Source organism: Myripristis murdjan, chromosome 1 (assembly GCF_902150065.1).
Source record: "Myripristis murdjan chromosome 1, fMyrMur1.1, whole genome shotgun sequence".
Taxonomy (NCBI): Eukaryota; Metazoa; Chordata; class Actinopteri; order Holocentriformes; family Holocentridae; genus Myripristis; species Myripristis murdjan.
In genome coordinates this window covers 12564372-12587306 of record NC_043980.1, presented here as the reverse complement: position 1 = coordinate 12587306, position 22935 = coordinate 12564372, and the positions used below count along the sequence as shown (strand labels likewise).

Sequence of the window (22935 nt, the reverse complement as noted above, 5' to 3'; positions counted from 1 at the left end):
AGCAAGAGGACTCAACCAAGGCAGCAGACGAGGGGCTGAGAGGAAGTTGGTGACACTCACACAGGGCATGCATACGCAAACATGTGAGACACACACACACACACACACACACACACACACACGCACACACACACACACACACACACACACAAACACAGAAGATGGGGGGAGACCCGAAACTTCACAACTTCTCATAATTCAGTCCAGAATCAGCTGTTCACATAATCAAGCAGTACAACAACTCTTGCTAGCTGAGGTTTTTTTTTTTTTTTTTGAAAATGTTTATTTATTTATGCATTAATTTATATTACAGGAAAACAGGCAAATATAATTTTCTTTCTCATCTCCATCTCAAACTCTTGCATATTGATGGTGATTTCATGAACTTTATTTACTTAAGAGAGACAGCAATGTATTCAAAACAGAAATATCCACCCAAGCCAGGCTATTTTATTTTCTCAAGACAATCTGTCACAGTAAAATCATTCATGTCATTTGATTTAGGCATGATACATGTTCTTTGCTTTCTTCTTTTTTAATGTAAGAGGACAAGAAAAAATGTTGTTCATATCTCAAACTCCCGAACAAGTCTTCTTCTCACAAATCCACTGCAGACTCTCAGAACAAGGAAAATCATTCCATCCATCTCGTGTTGGTCTCACTTCTCCACAGTCTTCTCCACCATAATCATCAGGCTGACCTTTTGCCCAGTACCTATTCATGATTAAATCATATGACAAAACAACTTCATAGCATTTAGTGTTAATTACTTGTATATTATGGCATGTCAAAGGAAAATGTTTGAAATTTGCCTCAAGTATATTCTTACTTCTTACTCTTTTTTTACATGGGTTCAACCAATGGATGGCACACACACATTATTCAAAGAAAAAATATATGTGCACATCCAACCTGGTGCTGGTGCTGATAAAAGTCAGATCAACTGATAGATGTGAAAGTAACACAACACGTTTGGACTTAAGTTGATTTTCATCACATCTGATGAAGAGCTGATCATAATAATGTTTTTGGAGCAGCATGTAGGATCCCACATTCAGCTCCACCAGCACAGCAAAACAGAGATGCCAGCATGTCATTCAGAAGTGTTGATTTACTATCATTTGAGTCACAGACAGTCACATTAAAAGTTTGTTTCTTACCTGTAGTTCAGACCTGATCCATCCACCCACCTCCACTCCCCTTCTGTTTCCTGATCAGACAGACCAATCCAGAGTGTGTCGCTAAATTTGTTCAGAAATGACTGACATGGAAAAATGACACAGAGAATACAGACAATGACTGTGTTTTACCCACATGGAGTGATAGCCCTATTCTTGTTAACATGAGCTTTCAATACACTGCCAAGTTTGTCATGAATAAATTTATCAGCACAGCCTCTCCCAAACAGAACAGTCGACTGCCCTGCTCCATTGACAGACAAAATTTTACTCCTAATAAGGGAAAGAAATGGTGATAATCTGACAATATATTTTTTAAAATGTTAAAACAGAGCCTAAGGCAGTGAGTCTGGATTTGTGGACTGTGACAACCAAAAGTGAAGTTTCTCAGATGTCTATATTTAATATTCTAGCATTTTCACATCTACTCCCTTTAGCTATTCAAGCAAACTTGTAGCAAACATTTGTTGTACATTTTAAACATGTATGTGGCCAATATTAGCTTTGTTTGGCTCTATCTGTCTGTTGCTTGGTGTATTGGTGTATTTGGTGTATTGGTGTATTTGAACCTGGGATATGTGATTATTGTCCCATAGCCGGCATCAGAGATGAGAGCTGAAGAAATTTACCTCGCATGTAATAACAAAACAGCACCTGATCCCTCAATGTCCAAGCATTTTTGCCCGACCTGTATTACAGTTCCACATCCGACACTGTCAAGATCCCTGCGACACTGACTGATGAGGAGTTCTGAGGAACTGGAGAATGCAGTTACAGTATCCTGACTGAAGAGAGGAGAGGAAACAACTGCATTCTTCAGTTCCTCACTTCAGAAATGCATTTATCCCTAGATTCATGTTAAAGGAATACTTCACCCATAATGCAAACACAAACACGCCTATTTTTGCAAAAGTGTTGTGCACAGATCACTTCCAGAAAATCCCCTCATATTCTCCCATGTGATATATGTGGGAAGTAATTTGTACATGGCTGCATGATGAGTGTCTGCTCTTAAAACAGAACTTCTGATATCGATATCGTTCTGCTGTTGTAAAAGTGTGAAACCTCATTTTACACTGAATTAGAGATGGCTTGTGTCTTGAGTTAAGTTCACCTTGTAGCACACAGCCAGTTCTTGGTACAAATATTGTACATTACAGGTAAAGTATCCCTTTAATGTCAGGGTGTAAGTAACATCTAAACTCTCCCAGCCCGTCCCTCACCTGTTCTTCTCTGCTGTTGATGATCATCAGGTCAGCTCCTCTCCTCAGACAGTCCTGCCTGCTCTCTTCCCAGTTTTTACTTTCTGAAGAGATGAAGTAACAGCTGCTGCTGAACTTGGTCCATCCGTCTGGGCATATTTGTGAGGTCAGCTCTAGAAAACAAAAGGCATTTAAACATAAATTATTCATAAAGTACATAAATATACATTTACAATGAATAATTTTATGACCCAGAGTAATGCAGTGAACATTTTTAGTTTCCCATGCCTGTTATCGTCCCTCTCAGCCTTTCAATCTCTGCTTGCAGCTGATTTTTCTCTTGAGTCATGTTGTTGTAACTGGTCTGTAACTGGTTCCTCTCTTCAGTCAGGTTGTTGAGACTGGTCTGTAACTGGTGTCTCTCATTGATCAGGTTGTTGTAAATGCTGTGGAAAAGCTCTCTCTCTCTGTACAGGTTGTAGAAATATGTCTCTCTCTCTTGAGCACCGTAACATCGTTTGTTTTCTGTTCTTTTGACATCTACAACATGACAAAGGTATAATGTATTTTTTAATCAATGCTAGTAATCATGGCACCACAAACTTAGTTCAACAGTTGACTGAACAAGTAATGTCCTACTCACCACCAGGTGCCACCAGGCTGATGACTGTAGCCAGGAGGAGAAGACACAGCAGCCCCAGACACACTGCAGCAGCTCGTCCATGTTTAGCTACACAGCCTAAATCATAAAAACAAACCAAAGTATCTTTGCAGCTGGTTGTGTAATCTCTTGAAATACCTTTCTTGTATCTAGTTTTGTGTTTGCGTGTTAGCGATGCATGTATCAGTACTTGAAAGCTGCTCTTGTCTCGTTGGTCTGCATTCTTTTGAAGTGTCCTCAAGCTCCATGGTTACCATAGCTGAGTTATCCAGATTCTTACCCATCACTGCCTGTTGGAAAACAGATATACAAAAAATACTGCAAACTAAAAGCTTCTAAAAACCTGTCTAAAACATGTTTTTACAGTTATATGAGACAGATATGAAGATATTTAGGCAGATGTGTGATTTTACTTGTCTCTAGTTTGGGATCAGCTAACAATCTGAAATTTTCTGCTATTTTATTTCAATTTTTTGCACAAAGTATGTGTTTTAGTAGTTAATGCATAGCAAAGCAATTTAAATCGCTCTGTAAATAAATAATTGCCAGATAGTAAAACAAATAAAGAAGCCTTACCTGTACCTTTGATGGCCCAAAATATTGAAATATTGTTAATCTTGAAATAAGTATTTCATGTTGTATCTGCAGTTATTAAGGGCTGGATGTAGCCAGTATATTGCCACTGATATTTCCTACTCTGCCAAAGGAAATAGCTATGAGCTTGAGACATGCTTACACAGAGAAATAAAAAGGGGAAATCTGTCTCAATCAATTTTCAGTTTCTATATCCAAGAAAGTCATGAGTCTATTAAAAAATGGGGTATCATTGTCTATCATTTATTCTTCACAGTGAAGTGATTCAGGTAAATTGTGTTCAACAGCCTTAAAATGGACAGGGAGTTGTGGTGGTGAGGTCATATGTCATGTGCAAGGTATCCAGTCTCAATGGTTATAACTCAGAGAACATTTTGCTGATGAGTTAAATGCTTTTCATTTGAGCTTTGATGACAATAATTTTACTGAATAAATCAACAACATGAAAGAGAGGACCAAATCTTGTCGATCTGTAAACCTGCAGGTAATGTTGCATCCATGACTTATGTTGTTGTTGTGTATGATGGCTGATTATAACTGTGTTGATTACAAATCTATAAATCAATGTTACTACAAATCAAATTTACCCCTGACGGATAATCGAACATGAACTGAACAGAAAGCAACAGTTTTATTCCTCATAAACTGAAGGCTTGTAGGAAGAAAAGTAGAAGAATTTTCATTGATCCCTTGAGATTGAAAAGATTTTATGGGACTTTAATGGGATGAAAGACTCATATTATCGGCCCTTGATGAAGATGCTTAATGGAATGATCACTTCTCACTTCTCATGTTCCCCCTTTTCTGATTCATTTCCTTATCCTTGCCTCCAAAACTCACAGAAGCTGCTTGATATTAACTATATAAGGTCACATGTAAAAAGTGAAGTGAAACTGCCTGTGGCAAAAATAGAGTGATATAAATTAAACCAGAGTTGCTCATTTGCATGATGTGAATTCTCAATAACAGTGCTGTTACCATGGGTGTACAGTAAAGTTGTACTGGAGTATTCCAGTTCCTCACTTAAAAATGTTCTTAAGTAAAGATAAAAGCTAGCCTTTTGAGAAAACAGTTTGAGTATGATTGCATATAATGATTACTCTCTTGTGGTGTCCCCCAGAGGTCAATCTTAGGTCCATTACTGTTTTATATTCAGAGCAAATGAATGCTTGCAAGAAGAAGAAAATGCATTTTCCCCACATCAGGGGCCATACCAAATGAGAATTCAGTGAGCCTCATTCACTACATGTTAAGAGCAAAATTGTTCCGAAAACCCTGATTTTCAAGAAGATTCTGGCATTCACCAACATTTATTTAAGATTTGTTCTTAGGTAAGCACAGAATCAATACATTGTCAGCAACACTTTTTCACATATAGGGGAGAGTGGGGTAAGTAGTGCCAATTTTTACTTAAAGTGCCTTTAAAGTGAGGGGATTACAGTAATGCCTCCAACTAAAATATGCACATATATTTTAGGATGTTGTGCATCCCTGGGAACAATCACTTTGGATCTTATATAGACTGTTTGAGAAATATAGCTTTTGAAAAAAAAAGTGGTTCTGTGGCACAACTTGCCCCCGGTGCGGGGTAAATTGTGCCATTAGAGAGAATACACTGGGGTAAATTGTGCCATTGATAACTGAAGTAAAACAGGTCATTTTAATCTCACAAATGATAATGCTATACAAAATCAAAACAAATTCAACACAAAATTATTTATTATTTTAACAAGATCACAGGCCACTTTTCTATAACAAGGCCTAGTGCCACATGAACACATACCCAGAACAAAATAAAACTTCCAAAATGAGCACCTGCAAATCATCTTCATCTGAATCTGAATAGTTTTAGTGATCAAAGGTAAGAAAATAATGTACAATAACAATAAAATACAATAAAGTAATATATAGTATATAATCACAAGTTGTGCCACTGGCACAAATTACCCCAGGCCCTTTGGCACAAATTACCCCAAGCCCACCATTTGGAAAAAAATGCATCCCCCAGCTGTTTTGAGCTAACATCATGCTAACTGTATAGACTCATGGTGTAGCTTACTAAAGTATTAAAACCTGTGTGAACTGTTTTCAAAGTTTTCTATAATTGTTCAAACACAGCAATCAAAAAACCTTGATCATAGAAATTTTATTTTGGAGGGCAAAAAAATGTTTTTTGAACTTAAATGTGCTTACCTCTCAAGCCATGTGTCTCCCTTCTTTGCAGGGTGAGTGAAATGGATGCCTGTTCAAAAACATGTGGTCACATGACCAACTTCTTCTATGGTTTTCTAGATAACAGGGGTGGCACTACTTGCCCCTTGGCACAAATTACCCCACTCTCCCCTATGAGTGCTGACATGTTCGTGCAAAATAACTGGCATGTTTTCTTCAATCCTATAGATGTATAATATTACAGGATTTAAATTACAATAACGTTTATATCATTCCTAATATTTTAATAATTATTGCCATTATTTTACAAAACAGTATGGCCTTTTAAAATATACACAACACTAACACTTCAGTTTACATCAGCTATGTTATTTGGGCACATTATTTATGTTAAGTGGGAGCGAAACATCTATGTATATATGTAAATGTTTCAGTGTATTCATTAATTCATCAGTGTGTGGTTGCCTGGCTCTCATACAGTGGATGTGTTCGTACGGCTGCACTTTTCATCTCCCAGTTCAAAATATAATGAACACTCACAATCAGGTAACTCTCAGTTGCCCTGGAGGTCCAAATATCACTGGTGAGAATTTTGTGTGGTGTCTTTAGTATCAAACAGGTCGTTTTGAGCGCAAACTGTCACAGTTCGCCCTGGCGCCAGTCCTCCCTAGTCAGCGGACTGGCATATCTGTGTTGCTCCACATATTCCGTGCCAGGTTTTTCCCTCCACATTGTCTCCTGATTGACTGACAGGCAAGGCATCCAATCACCAGTGCATGCCCTAGCACACCTGCCACCACTCTCCTCATCAACCACGGTTTTTAAGCCATCGCAGAAGCCACACTCATCACCGAATTATCACATCATATCCAGCTGAAGTTTTTGCTGTTCTGGACTCTTGATCTTGTGGACGGGGGTACGAGTCTCAGAGGGTTGGACAGGAGAGATGGCAGAGGGAAGTGACGGGGTAGGAAGTGAGATGGAGGAGGGTGTCTGGAGCACAGCAGGTGAACAGCATTTGAACATTAAAATCAAGTTTGATGAGCCAAAACTGCCAGATAAAGTGTACATCGGGTACATGAGTTATGTAGTCAGGCCATTTGTCCCCCCCGCCGCTTAGGTGCAACAAATGCCAGAAGTACAGACATGTTGCGGCGGTCTGCAGGAAATCACCATCAATTTGGTGTGGAGATTGCACACAATACTTTATGAGGGAGCAAAAGCAGACTTCAATGGAGAGATAATAGAATAATTCATCGATGATAGTGAGATGGTCTTTATTAATGATGGCAGGAGCACTCAATATAACAACTCAAGGAACACTGAAAGTGCAATTGATCTCACTCTAATGTCGGCTGGGATAGCAGGAATTAGTATGTGGGAAGTGCTAAACCATACGACTATGGGGAGCGATCATTATCCAATAGTTTGCAGAATTGGAGTTAGTCCAGTACAGGATAGTGGGAAAAGACCACCAAAGTGGAAGTTGGAAAGAGCCGATTGGGAAACATTCTGCGCCATCAGTGATAACAACTGTGGAGAAATAGATGAAGAAAGTATGACGAGAGGAGGAATTTAAAGAGAGAGTGGTGGGAGCAATAAGGCTAGCAGCAGAAAGATAAATTCCACAAATGAAGGGAAAGAGAACAAGAAAGAGCTTACCCTGGTGGAATGAAAGCTGTAGCAGAGCAATCAAAGAAAGAAACAGAGTGTTCAGGATTTAAAAAAAACAAACAAAAAACATCATACACTGGAGTCGTTGACACGGTACAAGAGAGCGCAGGCAGTAGTTCGCAGAGCTATACGCCAGGCTAAGAGGACATCCTGGAGACAATACTGTAACTAGATAGGGTGAGAGACAAAATTAACAGATATATGGGGAATGATCAGGAAAATGAGTGGAATTAATAGTAACTATGAAATCCCAGAGCTGCAGGTCAATAACCAAGTAGTAGTGGTAGAGCACTCAAACTTGTGTTAAAACTGTACAATAAAATATGGGAGTCAGGTAAAATTCCAGTCAAGTGGAAGGAGTCAGTTATAGTTCCAATACCAAAGCCCAGGAAAGATCAGTCAGACCCAGCTAGCTATAGACCCATTGCATTTACCTCTCAGTTGGGGAAAATAATGGAGCGCATGGTTATGGAACAGCTAAACTACTACTAGAAAGCAATAACCTCTTGTCAAATTCTCAAAGCGGCTTTTGCAAAGGAAGAGGGACTATGGACAGTGTATTAGTGTTAGAATCAGAGATTAGGAAAGCTCAAGCTAGTAAAGAAGTAGTTCTAGCAGTCTTCTTTGATGTCGAGAAAGCATATGATATGCTGTGGAAGGAAGGTCTGATCAAATTAGGCATCACAGGAAATATGTACAATTGGGTCTTAAGTTTTATGTTTGAACGGAAGATTGAGGTGCGGTTGGACACTAACTACTACTACTGTACTGTATAGAGAACGGAATGCCCCAAGGGAGTGTGTGCAGCCCTACACTATTTAATATTATGATTAATGATATCTTTGAGCAAGTCCAACCAAGTGTAGGGAAGTCGTTATTTGCTGATGATGGGGCCTTGTGGGTTAGGGGGCGCAATTTAAAGTATTTACAACAGAAACTGCAGGGTGCAATTGGGAAAGTAGAACAGTGGGCTGATTGCTGGGTGTTCAAATTTTCAGTAAACGAGACACAGACAATATGCTTTTCCAGAAAAAATAAAGACATGGACTTACATCTATATGGCCAAAAAATTGAGCAGGTCAGTACAGTAAGATTCTTGGGGTTGTGGCTTGATGAAAAACTGACGTGGAAGCAGCATATCGACAGGCTTGTAAACAAATGTAAAAAAGTGAATAATTTATTAAAATGTATATCTGGAAGAGACTGGGGAGCATCAAGAGCGTCACTGTTAGGCGTGATGAGAGCTGCGTTAGATTATGGGCGCATAGCCTACATGTCAGCTGCAGACACTCATTTAAAAAAACTAGAGGTGCAGCAAGCCCAAGGCCTGAGAACATGTTGCGGGGCGTGTAAATCCTCCCCAGTGGCAGCCATGCAGATGGAAACAGAAGAACAGCCACTGAGAATCAGAAGAATGAAAATCATGCTGGCACACTGGATAAATTTTAAGGCACATGAGGAGGGTCACCCCACAAAGAATACCCTGAGGAAGTGTTGGGAGTATGAAAACAGCAATGCATTCAGTTTCGGACAAATTGGGAATGGAGTTGCGGAAAGGGCATGCTTAAATCAGATCCAGGTCGATAAAGTATCAAGGATTCCCCCACGGTTTTTCACAATCACTTACTTACTTACTTATCCTCTTCGTCCCATTTGGGGCATAAGGCTGCAATCATCCGCTGCCACTGGACCCTGTCCCGTGCTTTGGCCTGTGCTTCATTCCAGGAGAGACCCATCTCTTTCAGTTCCGTCATCACGGTCCTTCGCCAGGTGTTATTTGGTCTTCCTTTCTTCCTCTTCCCTATCGGGGTCCACCTCAAGGCCACTTTAGGCAACCTTTCATCTGGCATCTTCAACACATGGCCGAACCATTGCAGCCTTTGCTTCTTTATTTCGAGGGACATATGCATGCTTCTGGTCTTCTTATACAGTTCCTCATTTGAGATTTTATTTGGCCAAAAGATGCGGCAGATTTTACGAAGACAGCTGTTCTGGAATATATCAACCACAGCCATATCAGCTTTTGTTACTCTCCAGCACTCAGAGCCGTACAGCAGGACGGCCTTAACATTGCTGTTGTAGATCCTGATCTTGGTTTTGAGGCGGTATTGCTTGGACTTCCAGATATTACGAAGTTGACAAAACGCTCCTCTGGCTTTGTTAAGGCGGGACTTGATGTCTTTTTGTGCTCCACTTTCACTGCTAATGTGGCTTCCGAGGTATGTAAAATCCTCAACACATTCCAGTGTCGCTCCATTGATGGCAATAGGAGGGTCTGTTGGGGTATTGATGCACATAACTTGGGTCTTTTTCTTATTTATTTGCAGACCAATTTACTCAGCATAACTTTTCTCCAAGATTTCTCCTGGAGGTGGGTGTGGGTAGATGAGATGACTGCCAGATCGTCTGCAAAGTCAAGGTCTTCTAGGATGGAGAACAGGGTCCATTGGATTCCATGGGGGCGGTCTGATGTTGTATGACGCATCACCCAGTCTATTGCAATAGAGAACAGGATTGGTGAGAGAATGCAGCCTTGTCTGACTCCAGACTTCACAGGAAATGATTCCGTCAAGATGTTGTCTACTATGACGCTACATTTGAAGTGTTCATAGAAACTCTTGATGATGTTTACCATTTTATATGGTATTCCATAGGCCCTTAAGATTTTCCATAAGCTGTCACAATGGACACTGTCGAATGCCTTCTCGAAGTCGACAAAGCTGACATATAAGGGTGCCTTCCATTCAGTACACTGTTCAATGATATTTCGCAGTGTGAAGATCTGGTCTATGTGTGACAGGGTCAGAATTATGGCATGTTGTTTTATTGCATGTTGTGTTATTTTACCTGAGTGCTGTGTTTTTATTATGCATGTAGTATGTGTGTGTTTTACTTCGTTTGCTGTGGTTTTATCGTATTTTAATTATTTGGTTGTTTGAGTGTATTTATTTATTTTTAAGTATGCATGCTGCATTTACTTTGAATGACCCTTGCGAAGCCCCACCTCCAATCACGAACTAATCAGCAAACAAGCGACAGGTGTGGGACGCTGAAAACAAAGGCACGGACACTGCTTTTATGGACGGAGCGAGCTGCGGGAAAGGGAGCGACGACGGAGCAACGAGCGAGGAACAGCGGAGGGTCGACAGAGCGGTTCGGCCGAGAGAGGGAACACGCAGCGGTTCGGCGAAGACAGTCCACCACCTGACGGAGTGGTCCCCCAATGTGAGGACGACGGAGTAGTGCCGGGAAAGGCGTGCGGTAGCCCAAAGTCCGCCACCGCTAATTTACTCAGGCCTGGGCCGGCAGTTCACTAGCTGTCGCCCGGGACAACCGTGAGTATACCCGACTTAATTCGTGGCGGACACGGGGGCTATAAGAGGGTCGTCAGTGGAGTAGCCAAGTTACAGTTGAGCACCACACTCGCCAGGTTTCCTGTGTTTCCGCAGGGACGGACGGAGTGAGGGAGACCGGCAGCTGGTGCGGAGAGGCTGCGAGGACGTGGAGGAGCCGCAGGGATACGGGACAGGAGTGGATTGGACTGGCCGCGGACTGAGTTTTTTTACCGCTGAGAAGCAGCATTTTTATCCTTTTATTTGTATTTATTTTTTTATCATTTTATTGTTTTATTAGTATTTATTCACATGTGTGAATTATTGTTGGTGGTACCGCCCTTGACTTCTTTTATTGTAATAAATCTAGTTTTAATTGGATGTTTTGTCCCCGTGTTGGTTTTTAACTCTGCTCCCCTGATTTTTAAGAACCTGTGAGTCCTTTTTTATAGAGTCCTAGGGCTCTTTTAATCATCCCTAGGTGGCGTTGTCGGTTTTTAGTGATTGTTCTTATTTATTTATTAGTAATTTAAAGTGCGGCCTTTTGGGCCCGGCCACATATGCATCCCCTGCCTTTGCGAAAGCCTGCCTGCTTATCTCTAAGCTTTTCATCTATGACGCTGTCAAATCTCTCGAGGAGTACTCTACAGAAGATCTTGCCAGGGACGGAGAGAAGTGTAATGCCTCGCCAATTATCACAGCTCTTCAGATCTCCTTTCTTTGGAAGCCTGCGTATAAGTCCCTTACTCCAGTCTTTTGGGATGACACTGTGCTTCCAGATTTTAGAGAAGAGCTCCGTTAGAACTCTAGAGGCTGTGCTGATATCTGCCATCAGCAGTTCTGCCTGCAGCGAGTCAATTCCTGGGGCTTTCCCCTTCTTGAGTTTCTTGATCGCTGCCTCTACTTCAGCTCTGGAGGGAGAATCTGTGTTTATGACAATGTCCTCTGCAGATTCTGGATCTGCAGGGATTTCAGGCTCAGGTCTATTGAGCACTTCTTCAAAGTGCTGAGCCCATCTTGCTGCTTGTTCCCTTTCAGTGGTTAACGGCTTGCCTTGTTTGTCCTTGATAATTTTCGTGTAGGTGGTGTTTCTTTGGCTACTCAGCTGTTTGGTGATCCTGTATACAGTACTGAGTTGTCCCCGTGCTGCAGCCTCTTCTGCTTCACTTGCTAATCCTTCTGTGTAGGCCCTCTTATCCTTTCTTGCCTCTTAACCTCCAAGTCCTTCATCCGGTACTCTTCCTTTGCATGTTCAGTTAGTCTGGGTGACTTCGCACTCAGCAGTTTGTCTTTGGCTTTCTTTCTCTCACTGATCTTCATCCATGTCTGAGATGTTATCCATTGCTTGTCTCCTTTCTTCCTAAAACCAATGACACCTTCTGCTGTTTCCTTGTACACTTTCATGATGTTTCCCCACGTCCTTTCAAGTGTGTTGTTGTTCTCTCCTTTTCCCTCTTCATCTTCCTCAAGTACCTTGAAGCGGTTTCTGAGCTCAATGGTAAATTCTTTCTGGACTTTTGGTATGAGAAGCTTGTTGATATCAAACACTTTACGTCCTTGTTTGGTGGAAGGTGTTGCTCGCAGTTTTAGCCTAACTTTTGCGATCACCAGATAGTGATCACTGCCGACATCTGCTCCACGCTGGACTTTGACATTCAGTAGGGATCGCTGCCACTTATTGTTGATGATGATATGGTCAATCTGGTTGACGGTGTGTCCATCTGGGGATCTCCAACTGAATTTGTGGATGTCTTTGTGTGGGAAGATAGTTCCTCCTATTTTGCATCTATGTTTAAGGCAAAACTCCACAAGCCTCTCTCCATTGTCGTTGATTGTTCCACAGCCATGTCGTCCCATTGCTCTCTCTCTTCCGATGTTTTCACTTCCAACTTTACCATTCAGGTCTCCCATAATCAGTAGCATATCATGTTGTGGGACCTTGGAGACTGCAAATTGCAGTTGCTCGTACCAGTCCTCCTTGTCTTCCTCCTCTGCCTCATTTGTTGGGGCATAGCACTGTAGGATAGTCAGTTTGCAGTAGCAGGAGTCAAACCTAGCTCTGATTAACCTGTCACTGATGGGTTCCCATTCCATGAGAGATTTTGATACCCCCCTACTTACAATGAGAGCAACACCACTGTGGTGTTCATCATCTTTTCCAGAGAAAAGGATAGTTGCACCTTCTTTCATCACCTTACGTCCTGAACCAGTCCATCTGCACTCACTCACGCCAAGGACGTCCAACTTGTAGTTTTGCATTTCTCATCAGAGAAATGGTTTTTCACAATGCCAGAGGTAAACTTTGAAATCAAGAAACCTCTGAGGAGACACAGTGCAGCTGGGTTTGTAGCCTTGGGGTACTTGGAAGAGAAATACAGCAATAGTCAAATAATATTCACAGATGAGTCAAAAGACCCAGAAACAGGTCGAACTGGGGCTGCAGTATATATTCCTATGGAGAGAATTAGTATTAAGAAGAGGTGTTCAGACTATGTATCAGTGTACACAGTGAAAATAACAGCAATAATATTAGCATTACAGTGGATAAAAGCTCACGGGAAGGACAAATCAGTCATAGCATCAGACAGCTGGGTGGCTCTTTCAAGTCTACAAGCCATGAAATCATGCAACCAGGACCGAATTTTTGAGGCACACAGTAGCCCGTATGAAGTCTGGGAAAGAGGGCTGGGGGTGAGTTTTGTGTGGGTTCCTGCCCATGTGGGAATAGAGGGAAACAAGGAGGCAGATATTTTAGCAAAGCAGTCATTAAGGCAACAGAAAATTGATCTTCACGTCTGGTTAAGTAAAGCAGAAGGAAAAGCACTCATAAAAAAAATACAGTCGTAACCGGTGGCACGAATATTGGGAATTAGTAGAAACAGGCAGACATTTATTTTCAATACAGGGACAGGTGGGAGAGGGAAGGAGGATGGGAAGGAACCGGGAGGAAGAAACAACATTATGGAGCTGATGGAGTGTGTGAGATACGAAGAGGAAAGAAATAACTTGAAAGCAGCAATGGAGAAAATATAAGGAAACATTTAGTTTAGTAAACTTGCTTAAAGTAGACAATAAAAGTAGTCTGGGTATGTATATATAAAATTATATCACAGAAATAGTTAAGTAAAATATTATTAAACATAATTTAATAATGATATTTGAGTAACACTGTTGACATTTGCAAAATTCTTCCTTGACCCAGACACTACTTTATAAGAAATATTTATGAAAAGGCAGAAAGAACATACCATGCAGCCTGCTGAGTGTCTTCTTGAGGATGAAATGACATCACAAGGTGAAGGTCATAGGATTTGGATAAACCAGACTTTATCGGTAGGGTTTTTTTAATGGGTAAGTTAGCTGACAATGATTTCGGGGACACACATAAAAAATATTATTTTGCATATAACATTTTATATATTGACACAAAATTTTTATGTTTTCATTATCTCTACTTAATGAATGGGAACTTATCAAAATAAAAAGTAAATAAGTGCTTTTCATTGTTTTTTTGGCTTATTAGAAGGTTGTGATTAAAGAGGACAGGGTAAATGTAGATTGTACTGATATATAGCCATTTTTAATAATAAATGGCTGTTTCTACAATAAATTGGCTGCAATGAGTGGCTGCATACGGCCCTCGTCTGTGCTGGACATCTCCCCCTTCCCAAATCCCTCCCCCCTTCCACATGTGCAATGTCTTGAGTCATGTTGTTTATTATGTGCCTATTGTGCTGGGGTGTGTGTGTTGCTAATGCCATGTTGTGCTCCCCTTGGAGCCCAGTTTGACATTTGACCACCCCATTTTTTAAGTTTTACTAAAAAGTCATGCAAAATATATCCCATGGAAGTAAGATGTCCCAAAATTATAGAATGACCCAGTAGACAAAAGGAGACAGTCCAGGTACAAATTAGATCTGACTTTTTGTTGTTGTTTTATTTTTTTGACAGGTTGCTGGAACAGAGCAAAGAAAGAAGAGTTCTTCTCTTGGCTTTGTGGCCTGTTCTGGCCAAAGAGGACTTTATCGTCTCAGCACACCGTGTTGATTTTCTTTCTTTCTTTCTTGATTTCTTGCTTGATTGATTTCTTTATTGATTGGTAGTTTGATTTATTGATTTCTTTCTTGGCAGCCAGTCTTGCGTCTGGCAGGCTGATCTGACCGTCCTCTCCATCCCTCCGTTCCTTAGTGTCTTGCGAGGTTGGCAAGCCCTGGTTGTGTCTGGCGCCTTGGCTTGAGGCAGCAGTCCTCTGCGTCTGGCGGTACTGGCTGCCTGGGGATGTGTCAATAGTGTAAATAGTGTACATTTTGTAAATAGTTTATTTGTTGTTGGAGAGGGCACCAGCTTTATTACAGAGCACTTTTGTTTGGTGGTCTCATTCAAAGGCCTGTTGTGTCAGCAGTATCAGAGCTGACAGGCACTCCCGGGACTCCAAAATGAAACATGCACCTGTATTGTTGTTCCCCAGCCTGGCAGCCAAATTCTCTGCCATCTCACATTTCTATTTTTCTATATGCACAGTAATGTGAAAAGAGACTTGAGTTCTTGTTTTTTTCCTTTTTATTCCTTCATTAAACTATTTTATTTTATTATGCTCAGCCTTGTTTCCTCAGTCTCTCATTCTATAGTTTATATTCTATATTTGATAAGTGGATCACTCTTCAACCAGTTTCTTCTAACTTGTTCAGGTTTTGTGATTCTGACAATTCTCAGATCTTTGCTCAGTAAAAACATGACGTAGCTTCTGTCATGTCCCAGAAATTGTTATGTTTTGTTTGGTTTTGTTCTTGTCATGTCTTAGAAATTATGTGTGGTTTTGTTAAGTTTTATGTCATGTCTTGTCTCGTGACTTCCTGTTTTATTTTGAAATCCCACTCTCCTCTTGTGTCAGGTCACTTGCCCTTCCCCTTGTGTGTTTCCCTCTAGTCTGATTGTCTGCCACGCCCTGATTGTTTCCACCTGTTCCCCATTACCTTGTGTGTGTATATAGTCCGTGTTTCCCTTTGTCCTGTGCGAGTTCGTCCTGCTTTGTCTTGTGCTGTTATGCCATGTCCATTTCCATGTTCCAAGTCAAGTCTTGTCAGGTTATGTATTTCCTTTGTTACTTTGTTTGGTCATAGTTTTGTTCTCTTGTTTCCTTGATACTTTGGTCTTGCCTTTTGTTCTAGTTATTCCTCGTTTAGAGTGATTTTGGTTGCTACTTTGTTATAGTGAATTTCAGTTGTTACTTTGTATTGAGTTTTGAGTTGATACTTTTCCTTGTTACTTCCTTTGTCAGTGAATTTAAGTTGTTACTTTTGTTATTAAATTACTTTAGTTGAACTCTTGTGAGTCGTGCGATTGGGTTCAATCCTCTCAGTCATAGCCATAGTCTCGACAGCTTCGAGGAAGCAGTTCAACCAGCACATACACTGAAAGGTTTTATGTTCTCTTTTTCTAAATGTATTTGTTTTTAATGAATGTTTTGTACCTTGATCCTGAGAAATATAATTTCATTCAGTTGTATGCACTTTTATCTTGATATATGGTTGAAATAACACAGTAAACCTCAATGTGAATATGTATGAAACAGTGTTGCACAATATTAAATGTTTCATTTTCCTAACTTTGAAGCTACTTTTCAGTTTCATTTCAGTGGTTAAATCCTCCTAGTCAGACTGCTTTGCAGCATTTGATCTGCATGGCATATAAAAGGGTAGCAACATGTAATGAATTTTAGCCAATAATAATTTTACACTACTTCCACAAGCTCTTGACATATGACGATATTCCAGGAAGGTTCCTTTTGGACTGTTTTGCCTTTGGAGGAACCCAAAAGTCGTTTGTCCTTTACAGTCTCAATTTCAAATTCAGGTTTATTTAGAGTGGTGGCAAACATTACAGTCACACTCACACAGGGCATGCATACATGAACATGTGAGACACACACACACACAAAATGGGGGAGGAAGTGGGAGAACAGTGGGACCAAGACAACCAAGTGCATAAATGCATTTCTGCAGCAAAACTAATGGTTGTGGAAGGTGCAGGAGTCAGCATGGCCAGCAGGGGGAGCAGGACCAGGGACAGCCTCAGACTCAGTAAAACACTCTTCACTGTGCATCATAACTATGGAGGACTAAAAGGGACAGAATGAAATAAATAAATACATCTTTAAATAAATACTTAAAAGTGTCATTAATTAATTAAAATGGGAATTAAATAAATAAATGTGTCATTAAATAAATAAATATGTCATTAAATAAATAAATGTGTCATTAAATAAATAAATGTGTCATTAAATGTGTCATTAATTCATTAAAATACCAGTTCATTTAATGTAAAAACATATATATAATTATTTCATTATTTATTTAATTATTTCATGGACCGGTGTTGCAGTGCTTCATGAATTAATTTTATCTGTCAAAGTCACCCATCAAAGTCAGTGGGCGGATCCTAACACCTGATTGGTTACCCAGCACAGCAAGCCAAGACAGATCGACTTCAGATAATCGATTGATGCAGAGCAAGTAAACATATTCTAGAGTGAAAGTTTTTAACTGTTTTGCTTAACCCAGACGCTCAGGTTGCATAACCTACAGCCGAGAGACTTTACTAAACATCAGGTAAAGCATGCTGCAAGAACTGAGGCACTCTGCTTTGATGTGGACACACTACGCCAGCACGGGATTTTACCTGCGTCTACACCGGCTGTCACCAGGGAGAGGAGGGAGCGCAAGCGGTGAAAACGTAAACAAATGAGGGGGAAGAGAGCCGGGATCCACGCTAGGCTACAGGCTACAGGCTAAAGGCTACAGGCTAAAGGCTACAGGCTACAGGCTACAGGCTAAAGGCTAAAGGCTACAGGCTACAGGCTAAAGGCTATAGGCTAACCCCTCCAGACCAGCAGGACCGTGGCTCTTGCTCTCTAATGTTCGCTCCCTCGACAACAAGCTGGACGAGCTACGCTTGCTAAGAGACACCCGCAGGAGAGAGACTGCTGTGTGCTTGCTTTTGCGGAGACATGGCTCCATGGAAACATCCCATCCCTTCAGGAGTAGAGCACTGAACATTGCCAGAGACCCCTTTCCCCCGCTCCACAAATACTTTGAGCTGCTTCCATCAGGCAAACGGTGAAAAGCAAAACCGCTAGAATGAGCAACAGCTTCCTCCAGAAAGCTGTTAGACTTTTAAACTGCTGACTTTACCATCAGTCGGGGATCCTAAGTGAAAAACTCTATCTCATTTTGTGTGCACTACTACTGTATGTGTAGCTTAATGACAATAAAGCTTGATTTGATTTGATTTGATATTCTGACACACTTGGTGGCGCAACCTTTACTCGGTTCAAGCAAATGGGGGATTTGCAGGAGCAAATGTTACTGCGGTGCGCGATGCGTGCTAGATAGGTGCAGCCACAAAATGTCGAGAAGTTGCCCAGAACTACTCAGAGAAGCAGCAACTTTAACTGGAGAGGCTCTCAGCAGAACTCCTCCGGCTCCGGCAGACTTCCAGGCTTCAGACCTAAGCAATCGATTGGGCTAGATTCACGTTAGTCCCGCCCACTGACTTTGATGGGTGACTTTGACAGATAAAATTAATTCATGAAGCACTGCAACACCGGTCCATGAAATAATTAAATAAATAATGAAATAATTATATATATGTTTTTACATTAAATGAACTGGTATTTTAATGAATTAATGACACATTTAATGACACATTTATTTATTTAATGACACATTTATTTATTTAATTCCCATTTTAATTAATTAATGACACTTTTAAGTATTTATTTAAAGATGTATTTATTTATTTCATTCTGTCCCTTTTAGTCCTCCATACATAACACAACGAACAACCAGGGACCCTAAACTTCACATAATTCAGTCAAGAATCAGTTCACATAATCAAGCAGTACAAAAACTCTTGCTAGATGAGATTTTTTTTTTTTTGAAAATGTTTTTATATATGTCTGTATTTTACAGGAAAGCAGGCAAATATAATAGGCTGCTATCTCTACCATCGGAAACTCTTACATATTAATGGTGATTGTCTTCAGTTATGAGAAAAACATCTCATAAACTTTATTTACTTATGAGAGACAGCAATGTATTCTAAACAGAAATATCCACCCAAGCAGGATTATTTTTTCAAGACAATCTGTCACAGTAAAATCATTCATGTCATTTGATTTAGGCATAATACATGTTCTTTGCTTTCTTTTTTTTTTTTTTAATGTAAGAGTAGCAGAAAAATATGTGGTTCATATCCCAACTGGATGGACTGGAGTCTTCTTTTCACAAATCCAAGACCGACCATCAGAACAAGGCGCATCATTCCAAGCATCTAGTCCTTTTACAAGTTCTCCACAGTCTTCTCTTCCATCAGCATCATTAGGCTCACCTTTTGCCCAGGGCCTATTCATGATTAAATCATATGACAAAACAACTTCATAGCATTTAGTGTTAAGTAGTAGTGTATTATCGCATGTAGAACTGGAACTGGCATGTGGTTCATGATAAGGAAAATGTTTAAAATTTGCCTAAAACATATTACTTCTTACTCTTTTTTTACATGGATTCAACCAATGGATGGCACACACACATTATTCAAAGAAAAAATATGTGCACATCCAACCTGGTGCTGGTGCTGATAAAAGTCAGATCAACTGATAGATGTGAAAGTAACACAACACGTTTGGACTTAAGTTGATTTTCATCACATCTGATGAAGAGCTGATCATAATAATGTTTTTGGAGCAGCATGTAGGATCCCACATTCAGCTCCACCAGCACAGCAAAAAGGAGATGCCAGCATGTCATTCACAAGTGTTGATTTACTATCATTTGAGTCACAGACAGTCACATTAAAAGTTTGTTTCTTACCTGTAGTTCAGACCTGATCCATCCACCCACCTCCACTCCCCCTCTCTGACCCGATCAGACAGACCAATCCAGAGTCTGTCGCTAAATTTCTTCAGAAATGACTGACATGGAAAAATGACACAGAGAATACAGACAATGACTATGTTTTACCTACATGGGGTGATATGGAGTGATATTCTTGTTAACATGAGCCTTCAATACACTGCCAAGTTTGTCATGAATAAATTAATCAGCACAGCCTCTCCCAAACAGAACAGTCGACTGCCCTGCTCCATTGACAGACAAAATTTTACAAGAAATGGTGATAATTTGACAATATATTTTTTAAAATGTTAAAACAGAGCCTAAGGCAGTGAGTCTGAATTTGTGGACTGTGACAACCAATAGTGAAGATGTACAACAAACATTTGTTGTACATCTTAAACATGCATGTGGCCAATATTAGCTTTGTTTGGCTCTATCTGTCTCTTGCTTGTGTGTCTGTGTTGCCTGTGTGAGAACATCCTTGGGAACAAGAACAATACATGGCAGGGATGTATTTTCACCAGAAGTTCCTTCTAGATGATCTGTGATTAGATATTGGACCAGCTTCTTATATAATATTAATAAGGAAAAACTCTTGAAACTATTGTTACTGGCTTGTAACTGCAATCTTAATTCTGCCCATGAAAACACAAGTCTGTTGCCATAGAAATATTTACTAATGAGTGCTTAATTAATGACCTGATGTATGACTGACCTCATTGTCATGACTTATGTTTACATATCATGGAAAGATCTCAAGCAACTCAGCTGCCACTTTTTTCTAATATTTGTGCTGCACATGTGTATTTGAACCTGGGATATGTGATTATTGTCCCATAGCCGGCATCAGAGATGAGAGCTGAAGAAATTTACCTCTCATGTAATAACAAAACAGAAACTGAACCCTCAATGGCCAAGCATTTTTGCCTGACCTGTATTACAGTTCCACATCCGACACTGTCAAGATCCCTGCGACACTGACTGATGAGGAGTTCTGAGGAACTGGAGAATGCAGTTACAGTATCCTGACTGAAGAGAGGAGAGGAAACAACTGCATTCTTCAGTTCCTCACTTCAGAAATGCATTTAGCCTGAGATTCATGTTAAAGGAATAGTTCACCCATAATGCAAACACAAACACACCTATTTTTGCAAAAATGTTGTTGGAATGTTGTTGGAGTTTAAGTTCAACTTGAAGACTTGGGAACTTTCTTCATCAGGGATTCAGTGTAGCACACAGCCAGTTCTTGGTACAAATATTGTACATTACAGGTAAAGTAGGGTTAGGGTTAGGGTTAGGCTTTAATGTCAGGGTGTAAGTAACATCTAAACTCTCCCAGCCCATCCCTCACCTGTTCTTCTCTGCTGTTGATGATCACCAGGTCAGCTTCTCTCCTCAGACAGTCCTGCCTGCTCTCTTCCCAGTTTTTACTTTCTGAAGAGATGAAGTAACAGCTGCTGCTGAACTTGGTCCATCCGTCTGGGCATATTTGTGAGGTCAGCTCTAGAAAACAAAAGGCATTTATACATAAATTGTACATAAATATACATTTACAGTCAATAATTTTATGACCCAGAGTAATGCAGAGAAAATGTTTAGTTTCCCATGCCTGTTATCTTCCCTCTCAGCCTTTCAATCTCCGCTTGCAGCTGATTTTTCTCTTGACTCATGTTGTTGTAACTGGTCTGTAACTGGTTTTTCTCTTCAGTCAGGTTGTTGTAACTGAACTGTAACTGGTTTCTCTCTTCAGTCAGGGTGTTGTAACTGGACTGTAACTGGTTTCTCTCTTCAGTCAACGTGTTGTAACTGGACTGTAACTGGTTTCTTTTTTCAGTCAGGTTGTTGTAACTGGACTGTAACTGGTTTCTCTTTTCATTCAGGTTGTTGTAACTGGTCTCTAACTGGTTTCTCTCTTCAGTCAGGGTGTTGTAACTGTTCTGTAACTGGTTTCTCTCTTCAGTCAGGTAGTTGTAACTGGTCTGCAGCTGGTTTCTTTTGTTGGTCAGGTTGTTGTAGCTGCTCTGTAACCTTTCTTTCTCTCTGAAAAGGGTGTAGTAATTTGTCTCTCTCTCTTGAGTCATAGCACTGAAACTTGCTTGTTGGTTTCCCATTCTTTGGATATCTGCAAAATGTTAAAGACATAATCTATTTAAATCAGTGCTAGTAATCATGACACCACAAACTTAGTTCAACAGTTGACTGAACAAGCAATGTCCAACTTACAGTGTGCCACCAGGCCAGTGACTGTAGCCAGGAGGAGAAGACACAGCAGCCCCAGAAACACTGCAGCAGCTTGTCCATGTTTAGCTACACAGCCTAAATCACAAAAACAAACCAAAGTATCCTTGCAGCTGGTTGTGTAATCTCTTGAAATACATTTTTTTGCGTCTAGTTTTGTGTTTGTGTGTTAGCGATGCATGTAACAATACTTGAAAGTTGCTCTCGTCTTGTTGGTCCGCATTCTTTTGAAGTGTCCTCAAGCTCCATGGTTACCATAGCTGAATTATCCAGATTCTCACCCATCACTGCCTGTTGGATCACAGAGATACAAAAATACTGCAAATTAAAAGCTTCTAAAAACCTGTCTAAAACATGTTGTTACAGTTATATGAGACAGATATGAAGATATTTAGGCAGTGTTGTTATTGCACTTGTCTCTACTTTGGGAACAGCTAACAATCTGAAATTTTCTGCTATTTTATTTCAATTTTTTGCACAAAGCATGCATTTTAGTAGTGATTGCATAGCAAAGCCATTTAAGTCGCTCTGTAAATAAATAATTGTCAGATAGTAAAAAAAAGAAGTCTTACCTGTACCTTTGATTGCCCAAAATATTGAAATATTGTTAATATTGAAATAAGTATTTAATCTTGTATCTGCAGTCATTCAGGGCTGGATGCAGCGAGTATGTCGCCACTGATATTTCCCACTCTGCCAAAGGAAAAAGCTATGAGCTTGAGACATGCTTACACAGAGAAATATAAAGGGGAAATCTGTCCCAGTCAATTTTCAGTTTCTATATCCAAGAAAGTCATGAGTCGTTATAAAAAAAGCAGGGTATCATTTTCTGTCATTCTGTCTCAGAGTTCACAGTGAAGTGATTCAGGTAAATGGTGTTCAACAGCGTTACAATGGACAGGGAGTTCTGCTGAGGTCATGTCATGTGTAAGGTACCCAGTCTTGATGGTTATAACTCAGAGAAACATTTTGCTGATGAGTTAAATGCTT

At 40.3% G+C, this 22935-nt stretch overlaps 1 protein-coding gene across 1 annotated transcript; it reads right to left on the bottom strand.

Moving 5' to 3' along the window:
- Window positions 1–376: 376 nt before the first annotated feature.
- On the bottom strand, window positions 377–22628 carry LOC115361805 (CD209 antigen-like protein C). Its single transcript, XM_030055444.1, has 7 exons — window positions 22518–22628; window positions 22137–22236; window positions 3024–3119; window positions 2669–2920; window positions 2402–2553; window positions 1161–1261; window positions 377–714 (listed from the first exon to the last, which is right to left on the bottom strand). The coding sequence occupies exons 2-7, from the start codon at window positions 22228–22230 to the stop codon at window positions 573–575; spliced, it is 837 nt and encodes a 278-aa protein (XP_029911304.1). The 5' UTR covers window positions 22231–22236; window positions 22518–22628; the 3' UTR covers window positions 377–572.
- Window positions 22629–22935: the final 307 nt, after the last annotated feature.